The 14,429-nt window shown below is 41.9% G+C and overlaps 1 protein-coding gene across 1 annotated transcript in view; it reads right to left on the reverse strand.

The window, feature by feature from the left end:
• The window catches only part of LOC117508715 (unconventional myosin-VIIa-like), a 289,667-nt gene that overhangs the window by 73,990 nt on the left and 201,248 nt on the right, over positions 1-14,429 (reverse strand). Inside the window, exons 24-26 of the mRNA XM_034168534.1 lie at positions 12,653-12,862; positions 1,549-1,755; positions 780-956 (exon numbers count right to left, since the gene is read on the reverse strand). Coding sequence (XP_034024425.1) covers positions 780-956; positions 1,549-1,755; positions 12,653-12,862 — 594 coding nt within the window. The remainder of the gene's footprint in view (positions 1-779; positions 957-1,548; positions 1,756-12,652; positions 12,863-14,429) is intronic.

Consider the following 14,429-nt stretch of genomic DNA (forward strand, 5'->3'; position numbering starts at 1 on the left):
CACATGGATTCCAGTCAATATCAGCAGATTCTTGAGAACAATGTTCATGAATCAGTGACAAAGTTGAAGTTGTACCGGGGCTGGATCTTTCAACTAGACAACAACCCTAAACACTGCTCAAAATCTACTAAGGCATTCATGCAGAGGAACAAGTACAACGTTCTGGAATAGCCATCTCAGTACCCAGACCTGAATATTATTGAAAATCTGTGGTGTGATTTTAAGCAGACTGTCCATGCTCGGAAAAGAAGAATGGTCCAAAATAGCTTCAACCAGAATCCAGACTCTCATTGGAAGCTACAGGAAGCATTTAGAGGCTGTTATTTCTGCAAAAGGAGGATCTACTAAATACTAATGTATTTTTTCTGTTGGGGTGCCCAAATTTATGCACCTGACTAATTTTGTTTAAAAAATTATTACACACTTTATGTAAATCCTATAAACTTAATTTCACTTCCCAAATATCACTGTGTTTGTCTGCTATATGATATAGTTAACTGAAATTGATTTACATGGAAATCATCAGGGGTGCCCAAACATTTACATATGATTGTATAATATGGGATCACAAACAATGTAAAGTCCTCTCTGAGTGACCTTTTTGTGTTTTGTGATTTTGTCTTTCATTCCCAAAGAGCCTAGATTTAGCACTTTTCTCATCACAGAAGAAAACCAGTAGTTGAAAAAGAAGCATATTAACAGTGCTTCTGTACAAAACAGTCATGTTATTATTTATAAGATCAACCATTTTTTATAGTCCTTCCCCTCCTCCTCCTCACCTCCCCCTCCCCCTGCAGTGCCTGCAGTTCTCTCTTGTACGTCTTCTTGCCCAGTGTCTCATAGATTTTGGTCATAACGGGGATCTTCTCACTGCCGTCGCTGACGGCCATGTGGTACTTGGGCTCCGGCAAATCTCCCATGAACCTCAGCACAGTGATCCACACTGCCAGAGCAGCCTGCATTGAGACAGGAGTGACATGTTTTACAGATAAACAGATTCATAACTGCACACCAAAAATCAATCTGTCTATGAAATGCAATGTTGGCCTTAGTTACTACGTATTAGTGATGACCATGTGAGGCTTCAGAATGTATTTGATGTTTTTTTTTCTGAACCCACAAGATGGCAGTATTGAAAAAAAGATCCTCAAAGCACAATGCACTTTGGCATCCTTTTCTGAATAGACACTGCCATCTAGTGGGCTAGTGAAAGGAAACAGACTGAATGTAGTAGAGAAGCTTGAATATTGACTGGACTGGGTTGCTTGATGCGAGGACGTTTCGCTTCAAATCGCGAAACGTCCTCGCGTCAAGCAACCCAGTCCAGTCGAAGATTCAAGCTTCTCTACGATGGAAACCACCTGGACAACTGAGAGCCTTCACAGAAACAGACTGAATGGAACACTGAAAGACGATTCAGTTGATTTTCTATGTGAAGGGATCAATTATTTATGAATGAATAGATAATAAACAATGGACTGTAGTAATGTTTAGAACAATCAACCAAACTTCCCAAACAGCTTCAGTTAAAAGTCAAAGATCACCTACCAGCTGATCTCCCTCATCATCATGAAAGAGCAGTGGCTGCTTCAGAGGCCGTCGGACATACGTGTGTGTAGTGGTGCCCTGGAAATATGTGGCAGCAAACTTGGCAAATGTGTACTCAGTTAAATCTTCCTCCTCGTCATCCTCGGGGAGAGGAAGAGCTTCGTCCAGATCCTCCTCCTGCAGCTCCTTGTGGCTCTGCTCCAGGTCCTGCACACAGCAGAGCTCACAGTCACGGCTGTTAGCTACAAACATCTTCACCCGTTTCTTTTTAAAACATTGTTAGAGATCAGTGGTGGCGCCAGAAAAGGTTTGTTGGGGGGGGGGGGGGGGGGGGGGGGGGCTGAGGTAAAAGTTGGAGGGGCTCCACAAAATGTCGTAGAAATGAACAATATATAGTAAATTGCTTTATAAATACCAAGGTATATGTTTTCGTCACCCGTGCTCCTCTAAAATGTGGTATCAATTCAGTTTCAATTTATTTTCATTTATATAGCGCCAAATCACAACAGAGTTGCCTCAAAGCGCTTCACACAGGTAAGGTCCAACCCCCAGAGCAACAGTGGTAAGGAAAAACTCCCTCTGAGGAAGAAACCTCAAGCAGACCAGACTTAAAAGGGTGACCCTCTGCTTGGGCCATGCTACAAACATAAATTACAGAACAAGTCACAGAACAATTCACGGACAAATATACAAGAAATGCTACAGGACAGGAGGGTCGCCAACATGAACACAACTCCCATCTCTGGATGGAGCTGCACCTTAAACACAGAGAAAAAACAGAATCAGACATCAGAAAGACAAAAAATACTGTATAATTTGCCAGCATTAAACAACAAGAAAAACACAGAAATACTAAGGTGATTGCTGGCCACTAGCCCTAAACTTCACTAAAAGACCCAGAATTTAGGTAAAGTTGAGGCTGCAGCCCGCTCCAATTACTAATAAATGAATTAAAAGAGTAAAAAGCGTAAAACAAAACTGTACCAGTATGCTAGTCATATGAAAGGGAAAATAAGTGTGTCTTAAGTCTGGACTTGAAAGTCTCCACAGAATGTGACTGTTTTATTGACGCAGGGAGATCATTCCACAGAACAGGGGCATGATAAGAGAAAGCTCTGTGACCCGCAAACTTCTTATTCACCTTAGGGACACAAAGTAGTCCTGCACCCTGAGAACGTAAAGCCCAGGCCAGTACGTAAGGTTTAATTAGGTCAGCTAGGTAGGGAGGTGCCAGTCCATGAATAATTTTATAAGTTAGTAGCAGAACCTTAAAATCTGATCTCACTGGGACAGGAAGCCAGTGAAGGGAAGCCAAAATGGGTGTAATGTGGTCGAACTTTCTGCTTCGTGTCAAAAGTCTGGCTGCAGCATTTTGAACCAACTGGAGACTCCTAATGCTAGACTGCAGTAAACCAGAAAATAGAACATTGTAGTAGTCCAATCAAGAAGAGATAAATGCATGGATCAGGGTCTCAGCATCAGCCATAGACAGGATGGGAGAAATCTTCGCTATATTTCGCAGGTGGAAGAAAGCAGTCCTAGTAATATTTCTAATGTGGAGGCCAAAGGACAACGAAGGATCAAAAATTACCCCAAGGTTCCTCACTTTGTCAGTGTGATGTATGACACACGAGCCGAGGCTGGGCGTTAACTGGTCAAATTGATGCCAATGTCTCACTGGACCAAGAACCATCATTTCAGTTTTATCAGAGTTTAAAAGTAAGAAGTTTCTAGACATCCAACTTCTCACTGCTGCAAGGCAATCTTCTAAGAATTTTATGTGAACGAGATTACCAGCACTTATCGGCATGTGTAACTGAGTATCATCTGCATAGCAGTGAAAGATAATCCCAAAATGCCATAGTATGTGCCAAGGGGTGCTATATAAAGGGAGAAAAGCAGGGGGCCTGACCCCTGTGGAACCCCAAATTTCATGTCACTAAGGTTAGAGGTAGTGTTACTGTACAAAACACAGTGAGAACGACTGGTCAAGTATGACATCAGCCATGCAAGGGCACTCCCAGTAATCCCAAAATGATTTTCCAGCCTGTCAAGTAGAATATGATGATCCACGGTATCAAATGCAGCACTGAGATCTAACAGCACAAGAACCGTAGTGGTGTCCGAATCCATTGTAAGCAGAAGATCATTCACCACTTTAGTGAGAGCCGTCTCTGTGGAATGATATTTTCTAAAAGCAGACTGCAGTGGCTCAAAGAGATTATTCTCAGTAAGATAGTCTACGAGCTGCCGTGAACCACTTTTTCCAGAATTTTAGAGAAAAATGATAGATTTGATATCGGCCGATAGTTTGTCAATACACTAGGGTCAAGATTAGGTTTCTTAAGTAATGGTTTAATCACTGCATATTTGAAACGTTTAGGAACAGATCCAGAAGTTAAAGAAAGATTAATCATTTCCAGCACAGTCGGCCCAAGAGTGGGCCACAGGTCTTTAAACAGTTTTGTTGGTATCAAATCAAATAAACAGGTTGTGATTTTTGATGACATTACGAGTTTTGCCAGCATGCCTAATGAGATACTATCAAATTCTGTAAATCTAGGTAATACCGCAGTAGTGGCGCCCACCTCAATAGCAGGGTGTAGTGGCTGGGTTAAGGCATGCCGGGATATGTTTAACCTGATGTCTTCTATTTTCTTCCCAAAGTAATCCAGGAAATCTTGTGCTGTAAAAGGAGAGCGAACTACAGGTGGTTGTCCATGCATAAGTGTTGCCACCGTGTCAAACAAGAACTTTGAGTTATGCTTGTTTTTGTTGATCAAATCAGAGTAGTAAGTCCGCTTTGTAGCCAGTAATGCATGCTTATAGTCTAAGATAGCATCACGCCACGCAAGGTGAAATACTTCTAATTTTGAACAACGCCATTTCCGTTCTAGACCTCTTGCTTTATGCTTGAGGTCATGCAGATAATCATTGAACCAAGGTGACTGTGATTTGGGGGAGCGCGGTTTTAACACAGGTGGTGCAATCATGTCGAGTGTAGTTTTGAGCACTGAGTTTAAACTATCCACAAGTCTGTCTACTGACTGGGTATTTGTCAAATGTGAAGCTAAGACATCAGGCAGTCTAGCTTCAAGTTCAGTCATAGTTGAGGAGTTGATGCATCGCCGTAATGATATATAAGGTTGTTGTTTCACTAAACACGGCAGCGAAACTGTAAACTTAATAAGTGAGTGATAAGACACCACTGATGTAAGAGGTATGATGTCAATATTCGTGACAGCAATATCACGTGCGAGAACCAGATCCAGAGTATTTCCACTAATGTGCGTCGAATGCCGAATGCATTGCCGAAATCCTAATGCATCCACAATTTCCATAAATGATTTGCAGAGGGGATCTGAAGGCTTATTTATATGAATGTTAAAGTCACCAATGATCAGAATGTTATCTACACTAGTTGACAAGTTACAAATGAACGCACCAAATTCATCTACGAATTCTGAATATGGGCGAGGAGGCCTATATACAGTGACAACGTAATATGACTGATTTTTATTCTTCTGACCTTGGCAATGTGTAACATCCTGAGCAGAGCGGAGAATCAGATGCTCAAACGAGTGATATTTGTAAACCCCAACAGCTAATAAGCTAAACCTAGATTTATAAATAAGAGCAACACCCCCGCCTTGCTTCGCATCACGAGGGACGTGACTAAATGCATAAGCTGGTGGGCAGGCCTCATTTAAGGGGAGGACAGCTGTAGGTTTAAGCCAGGTTTCACATAGCCCAATCATATCTAAGTGATGATTAATAATTAGATCATTGATCAACAATGATTTTGAGGACAGTGATCTTAAGTTAATGAGATCCAGTCTAAGGACCTCAGCGGGGTTGACAGTTGAAATGTTTGGGTTTAGGGGTGGTTCCAGAGTAGCATATATGAGATGCCTAGAAGTAGGTTTAGGTTTAAGACATTCCACGCGTGTTGTAGGTAGCATACATGAAATCTTTGCTACTGCTGGAACAACCACTGGGCCATCCTCAATTTCAACATCATCCAATATAGTAATGGGTATTAAGTTTAGAAAGCATACCCCTTTATGATTTTTACAGACACGACTACGGAAGCAGGCCACAGTCTCAACTTGTTGAAAGTCCCTCCCTGGAAAATAAACTGCACTATCACCATAGTGGATTTTCTGCACTAATTTCCCCGCTAAGCTAATGGATTCCACACCCACATTTGTCATAAGCCTTGCAGGGTCTCTAATCACCTGCTCTGTGGCCTGCTGTAGATTCCTAATGTTACCCTCCCTGTAGAGCTCTATCTATGTTCGCAGACAAGATGGCGGCGCCTTCCCCAGCAGGGTGGAGGCCATCCTGCATCAGCAAGCCACGGCGGCCCCAGAACGAAGGCCAGTTATCAATAAAGCTAAAGCCTTGCTGTCTATAAAACTGCGCCAGCCACCTATTTAACGATGTCAGCCTGCTAAATGCCTCATCAGTACCCGGGAGGGGAGTGGACCAGAGATTATTAATCGATGCCGACACATCTTTCTGGCAAGGTCACAAGTCCTCTCTATGTCCATTTTTGTGACCTCTGAGTGCTTCATCCTGATATCATTGGTGCCAACGTGAATAACTATGTGACTATATCTCATGTCATGTTCCTTCGTCTGTCTTCCCTTCTGCAGCGTCAGCACCCTAAGATGAGATGCAATGTCGGGAGCTCTGGCCCCAGGAATACATTTAACGTCAGCCGGCGTCTGTAACCTGACTTTGCGGGTGATAGAATCCCCTATCACTAAAGTCCGGTGTTTCGGCCTGGAGACAGGAGTGGAAGTCACTTGTGGGCTCAGAGAATTCACATCTGGCAAATCTAAGGGGGAGAACCGATTCACAGTTCACACTGGCGAGTGTGATCGGGGTGCCGCAAATAAATTTTGCGTTTGTGTGTGCAAAATTTAATAAATAAATAAATAAATGCACAGACATATCGCTTTGAATGATTGCAAGTTCAGTAAACTTGCACATAGGTATACGAGGTCTGTTAGAAAAGTATCCGACCTTTTTATTTTTTTCAAAAACCTGATGGATTTGAATCACGTGTGCTTGCATGAGCAAACCTTGAACCTTCGTGCGCATGCGTGATTTTTTTCACGCCTGTCGGTTGCGTCATTTGCTTGTAAGCAGCCTTAGTGTGAGGATGGGTGGAGTCTCTCATTGTTTTTTCTTTGCAAGGAAATGGCGGAACGACTGGAGCAGCGCGACTGCATCAAATTTTGCCAGAAACTGGGCGACAGCCAGGTGGAAACCATTCGGATTATTCTGACGGCTTTCGGTGACGATCCTCTGGACATCACACAGATTAAGGAGCAGTACAACTGGTTTAAAGACGGCCGCACAACGGTGGAGAGTGAGCCACCAACAACATGCTGAAATGACCAGATCATTTCCAAAGTGAACGCTGTGGTGATGTGGGACCGTCATGTGACTATCCGAGAAATTGCGGAAGAGGTGGACATCAGCACTTTTGTGGCACATTCCACTGTGACAGAAGATTTTGCCATGAAAAGAGTGGTGGCGAAATTCATCGGCACGAAGCTAATGGCGCAGCGTGTTGAAGCCTCACAGGACATGCCCAGCTCTTCCACCATTCAGAAGATTCAGACGGCTTCAGTGGCTTTTCAGTCGTGTGACTATCCAAGAAATTGTGGAAGAGGTGAGCATGTCACAACATGTCCTGTGAGGCTTCAACACGGTGGCACTTTTGTTCCGCCATCAGCTTTGTGCCGATGAATTTCGCTGCAACTCTTTTCATGGCAAAATCTTCTGTCTGCATGCGCACGAAGGTTCAAGGTAGGCTCATGGAAGCACACGTGACTCAAATCCATCAGGTTTTTGAAAAAAAAAAATAAAAAGGTCGGATACTTTTCTAACAGAACTCGTATATTGAATGGTGCTCAAGCGAATGCATGGAATCAACCTTACACAAATTGTCTATGTCAAAGATTTATTGCCAATTTAACACAGAGGTCATAACCATTCGATAAAAGTAAGTAAAAGATATAGCCTGAGAAACAGTTGTAAGTGAAGTTTTAAGAGTGCCCGTATTAAATATTTAGGAATCTTAAATTTTTGGAGTATGGAGTTACATTTGTCTCATTAATACTTGCAAATGCAGAGAGGGTGATTTACAAATATCCTTTGATTTGTACACGTGCTTTGTGATCCACAAACACAAATTTCTGATTTGTAACTTGTGTGTGGGGTTTTACAAATAAATGCTTATTTGCAAAACTGAAAATTCTGTTTGTGAAGGGTGATTCAGCATTGGTGGATCAGCGAACACACACATTCATCACTTTGCTCAGTTACACAATATTGAGACATTCTCAGAGCAAAACTGCAGTTGAGATCCACAAATATGTCAGTCGCTATTCACATTATTGGCAGAATTATTGGGGAGCTGAGGGGGGCTTGGCTCATTATTGGAGGGCTTTAGCCCCCCAAGCCCCCCCCCCTTGGCGCCGCCACTGTTAGAGATCAATCAATTCAATTTTTTTTTTTATATAGCGCCAAATCACAACAAACAGTTGCCCCAAGGCGCTTTATATTGTAAGGCAAGGCCATACAATAATTATGTAAAACCTCAACGGTCAAAACGACCCCCTGTGAGCAAGCACTTGGCTACAGTGGGAAGGAAAAACTCCCTTTTAACAGGAAGAAACCTCCAGCAGAACCAGGCTCAGGGAGGGGCAGTCTTCTGCTGGGACTGGTTGGGGCTGAGGGAGAGAACCAGGAAAAAGACATGCTGTGGAGGGGAGCAGAGATCGATCACTAATGATTAAATGCAGAGTGGTGCATACAGAGCAAAAGGAGAAAGAAACAGTGCATCATGGAAGTCTATAGCAGCATAACTAAGGGATGGTTCAGGGTCACCTGATCCAGCCCTAACTATAAGCTTTAGCAAAAAGGAAAGTTTTAAGCCTAATCTTAAAAGTAGAGAGGGTGTCTGTCTCCCTGATCTGAATTGGGAGCTGGTTCCACAGGAGAGGAGCCTGAAAGCTGAAGGCTCTGCCTCCCATTCTACTCTTACAAACCCTAGGAACTACAAGTAAGCCTGCAGTCTGAGAGCGAAGTGCTCTATTGGGGTGATATGGTACTACGAGGTCCCTAAGATAAGATGGGACCTGATTATTCAAAACCTTATAAGTAAGAAGAAGAATTTTAAATTCTATTCTAGAATTAACAGGAAGCCAATGAAGAGAGGCCAATATGGGTGAGATATGCTCTCTCCCTCTAGTCCCCGTTAGTACTCTAGCTGCAGCATTTTGAATTAACTGAAGGCTTTTCAGGGAACTTTTAGGACAACCTGATAATAATGAATTACAATAGTCCAGCCTAGAGGAAATAAATGCATGGATTAGTTTTTCAGCATCACTCTGAGACAAGACCTTTCTAATTTTAGAGATATTGCGTAAATGCAAAAAAGCAGTCCTACATATTTGTTTAATATGCGCTTTGAATGACATATCCTGATCAAAAATGACTCCAAGATTTCTCACAGTATTACTAGAGGTCAGGGTAATGCCATCCAGAGTAAGGATCTGGTTAGACACCATGTTTCTAAGATTTGTGGGGCCAAGTACAATAACTTCAATTTTATCTGAGTTTAAAAGCAGGAAATTAGAGGTCATCCATGTCTTTATGTCTGTAAGACAATCCTGCAGTTTAGCTAATTGGTGTGTGTCCTCTGGCTTCATGGATAGATAAAGCTGGGTATCATCTGCGTAACAATGAAAATTTAAGCTATACCGTCTAATAATACTGCCTAAGGGAAGCATGTATAAAGTGAATAAAATTGGTCAGGGTTCAGATGCAAAACCCAGTAACTCCATTTTTTTTAATGGAGAAAACTGCATTTTAAAACAATGATTTAAAGGAAAATACATTACAAAATGCAGAGATTTACATCAATAAAATGAAAACAGTTTGTTCATTAATATTTTGCACACTGATAATTACCGAAGCAGCCAAGCACATGTTGGCCTCAACTAAGAATGCATCATTTTTGGAAAAAAAATGGCTTTTCTATCTGAATCCTTCATATCTATTTTTGTCACAAATGACACAGCTAGCTAGCAAGCTACGTGCTAACATTACAAGCACTAGACAGAGTTTTCAGGTCAATGTTTTCATGAAATGTCTTCCATGACCACCTCTGACTGTGGGTTCCTGAGGTGTTCCCAGGCCAGTGTGGAGATATAATCTCTCCACCAAGTCCTGGGTCTTTCCCGGGGTCTCCTCCCAGATGGACGTGCCTGGAACACCTCCCTAGGGAAGCGCCCAGGAATCATCCTTACCAGATGCCCAAACCACCTCAGCTGGCTCCTTTCAATGTGAAGGAGCAGTACTCCGAGCTCCTCACGGATGACTGAGCTTCTCACCCTATCTCTAAGGGAGACACCAGCCACCATTCTAAGGAAGCCCATTTCGACCACTTGTACCCATGAAATCCGTAGTTCTTTTGGTCATGACCCAACCCTCATAACCATAGGTGAGCGTAGGAATGAAAATTGACCAGTAAATCAAGAGCTTTGCCTTTTGGCTCAGTTCCCTTTCATCACAACAAGTACAGTAGAGCCAATGCAATACCGCCCCTGCTGCACCGATTCTCAGGCCAATCTCATGCTCCATTGTCCACTCACTCATGAACAAGACCCCGAGGTACTTCAACTCCTTCACTAATATGTATCTGTGGTGAAAATGTGGTGATAATGCATGAAGTAGATTTGACTTAATCTGTATTCGGTGCCGCCGACCAAACAGTCTCCCCTAAAAATCGGTCAGCCCTGCCTTCACTGCGCATGCATCATTTCGGAGCATCAGCAGTGTAATTTCTAAGCATCACCAGCAATTCACCGATTACTGCCTCGTTTCTGCTTAAAACTGCACTCCAGTGTTGTGTTGAAAAGATCGATTTGCCAATTTTAAATAAATTCTCATTTTAATTCCCACAGATCAATTCACACAACCAAAGATCAATTTAAATATATATATATATATATATATATGGTCTGGTAATTTTTAGATCGCCAACAGGCTTTTGCAGGCATAATGAATATACTTTAAAATTAAAAATTTTAACCAAACTAATTTCAGACATGTTATTTAAATTAACGTCACGTCTGAAGTTTTATCAAGTGAAAATATCAGCTATATGTTTTTGTTTTAAAGTATTGCACTAATTTTGAAGATTTTAGTGTGGACATGCCTCAGCAGTGCTAGTGCATTATGGGTAAAAGTTCACGACAGGAGAAATGCATTTGAGATGCTCTGATCAGGCTCCACACAGACAACAGCATTAAACTCTTTGTATATTGTGCCTAAAACTCTTGTCAATATATTCTCTGGGTTTATAGACATTGTTACTGTGTTTGTTTTATATAAAAAATGTCAGAAGAAGGTCAGGTTGCTTCTCCATTATTTTCAATTGGAATCACTGTAAGATGCAATCGCTTCCTGTTTGCTCTTTAAGATCGTGCTTGTTGTCCCTTACAACACTGTTTGTCGTCTTTGTTCCAGAGTAATATATATAAGATGTCTGAAATTCAGTTTGTGTTTGTTAAATTCCACGCAGATTAAACGTAGCAGACACAGATTATATGGAATATTTGTTTTGGCAAGTTTTCACAGTCTCTGCTACCATCTACTGGCCAGTAGTTTTCATGGCAGTATTCATTCTAAGTACTGCAATATCCCATAATCCTTTGCATGCCTGAGAGTTGTTGCAGCCTCTTGCTGTAGCTAAAGAAATAAAAATGTACATTTTGGTTGTATAATGCTCATTTACAATTGTCATCGTGGATTATCTCTGTGCTGTAAATTGCAGCAAGCTGGTAAGCAAAGGATTATGGGTTAGGGTCTGAGCATATATGGTAGTAGATGGCAGGGTTCTATGCATTTTGACCCTGGTTATATCAGACAGTTCTCTAATCACAACTTGACTTTTGGCTTCTGTAAATGGCTTTTTTTTTTTTTTTTTTTTTTTTACATATGAATAAAATGGCTTATTTTACAAAAGCACATTTATATGTAAATACCAACACACACATCACGTCACATTAACGTGTTGGTCTTTACATAGAATGAATGAGTCAACCAATCAGTGTTAGCAGAGGCTCATTTTACTCATAATCCCTTTGGTATCTGTCTGTGTTTGTTACAAAACTTCAGAATTAGTGCATTATTTAAAATTAAAAGATATGTGTTATATTTTAACTTTGTACAAATTACATAATTGACATTAATGGAGTTATTCTATCTGGATTAATTTGATTTTAAATCAAAACATTGAGTCAAAACTGCTTTATTTTCCAAGACCTCTGCCTCACGGCGGCACAGCTATACTCTGTTAAGGAATAATGGCTTGTTTTTTGTGTGTGAGTGTAGAGTTGAGCTTAGCTTCTCTCAATTATTTTACTGCTGCAAAATATATAGTAAACAGGAGCTTCCAGCAGTGGGCAGGGTGCACAAAGACAGAGGTGCTGACTCATTGTTTGGGTTTGTGTCTTTGATGCTACCAGAAGCGTTTGTGGTGTTAAAACTCAAAATCAGCTTGTTCGTAGTTGCAAGTGTACTGGAGACAATACCGAAAGTTATTGGTTAGCTGTAGTTTCTGATAAATTTTTGGGTGGTTTATCGGTTTAGCTTTATAAAAGATAACTTTTCAGTTAGCTGATTAGCTGTTATCGAAGCTAGCTTTTTGGTTAGGTGTGCCCATTTCTCAGCGTTAAAGGATGAAGACCAAGAGACATGAATGTCATATCTTGACAAGATTTAATATATTTCAGATAAATTTATTCAATATATTCTATGCTGATTAAGATCTAAATTAAAGTTGCATTTCTTGGATATGCATTGGATCTCCTTCTTGCCCTTATGACCTCTACCTCTTGGCTCACTTGGCCTTTACATCAAATTGATGATTGTAGTGAGGAGCTGTCATACGTTGTGTAGTCGCTGTTGGTACCGAGACACTCTGGTAATATGTTGGAGGTGGCGGAGTTCAGCGAAATTGTGACCTCTACACAGTAACAGAAAACCATTTATTCATCTGTGTAGGTCCTTAGCGTACCTCAAAACCAGCAGGAGCTTGTCCCTCTTGGCCTGGAAAGGAGCTGGTTGTCCCCAGAAAGCCAAACATTTTGTCCACCATGTCGGAATCATTAACTGGCTCCTTGCGGGCTTTCTCCATCTGCTCCACCATTTCCTTCTTCCTACGAGCTTCCTCCTTCTCCTTCTGCTCCCGCTCAGCATCTTCTTTGGCCAATTGGGCCAATCGCTCCTGGAAAACAAAACCAAGAAGCACAAAGCTAGAAGTGGATGACACTGTATGATCTGCATTTGAGTTTAAAGCCGAGGTGCTGAGGTCTACAGTAGACAGAACTGAACTACTGAGTTTTCACAGAGGTATTTCAAGTGAGGTATGAAATGACACATGTATAGAAGACATTTTCCACTTCTTCAGTTAACCCTGGATGCTCCTTGTTTCATCCTGTTTAATGGCTTCTACATGTATTCAACCTTGACCTACTCTTTTTTTCCACAATGCCCAATGTGAGGAGTTTATGCGTCTTGGTATCTATCTTCCTTTCACTTTATTGTTCCAGCAGGGTAGCTGATGACAAGTAGGACAGTAGCATTGGCTTGTGGGATACTTACTTGGAACTATCCTGACTGCTCGCATCTGCACTTATTTTTTTAAACAACTTCCGCCTCTTTGCTATCATTTGGATACATTTATCCAGTGTGAATGTCATGCAGATGTCATTTTTATTGCTTTTTTGTGGGATACATATAGATATATTATGACTGTCAAAATTAAAGTGATAATGCATTAATGTGATTCCTTTTAACAGCATTATGTTTGTTGACAAGCTATTAATGCAAACACATTCTGTGGCCCTCAGCCCGCCCCATACTTTGGGACATCACTAAGGACCCCTTCACACATACAGTAGTATGAATGTGGTCGAAATGCGCATGATTTGTGCATGAAGCAGGAATCATATGCAATATGTATAAAATCGAAGCTGCCGCTAACGTCTCGTATGCCCTGTTGCTACAACTATTTGTGCACACCAGCGGCTGAAAGACAGCGTGTGCGCTGTGCGAGCCCATCGAACCCTCTCATGGCAGGTGTCAGCCAAATTCCAGCTGACACACATAAACATCTAACACCGCTCATTTAGCACTTAGAAAATGTGTGCTCATTTGCACTATTAGCATGAAAACAGTCAGCAGACAATCACTGTCAAGCTGGATGTGAAATTTGTCTAAGTGCTCCCACGAGTGTGGCGTGAAAGCAATACACATGGTGCATGTGTCTTGCACATGTGCGCGTGTGTGTCGCACACTTGCATAAAATATATGCTGCACAGACATGATCACATGGGGGCCGGACAGGCATGTCAGAGAGCACACAGCACTGCGAGTTGCCTGTCAGCTGCTGACCACAGACCCACTGACAGCTCACATCACACAGACACACAGTGACACGTTGGTGTGTACGCTGGCCGGACAGGGGGTTTGTCCGCCGACAGGAACAGCTGCAGTGACCTGTGGTTCTGGACGTCCCAGCTGGCAAACACGTACCGTGCTTTGAAGGACATGAACTAACAACTGTCCACTGTGAAGTGCGTGTGTCTGCTTGCTGTCCTCACACTCAAATAAATGAAAACATATATTGCTTTTGCGACGTGCTGGACAGCACACACATTGACAGGCTGTCCCAGCTGGAACGGACCGTCAGTTCATGTGGACATGCAGCAGGCAATCTGAATGTCACGTCTGTCTGAGAGGACACATGTACCTGTGAGCGGCATGACAACAGAGCGACAAATACGCTACAT

Source organism: Thalassophryne amazonica, chromosome 4 (genome assembly GCF_902500255.1).
Source record: "Thalassophryne amazonica chromosome 4, fThaAma1.1, whole genome shotgun sequence".
NCBI classification, from domain to species: Eukaryota; Metazoa; Chordata; class Actinopteri; order Batrachoidiformes; family Batrachoididae; genus Thalassophryne; species Thalassophryne amazonica.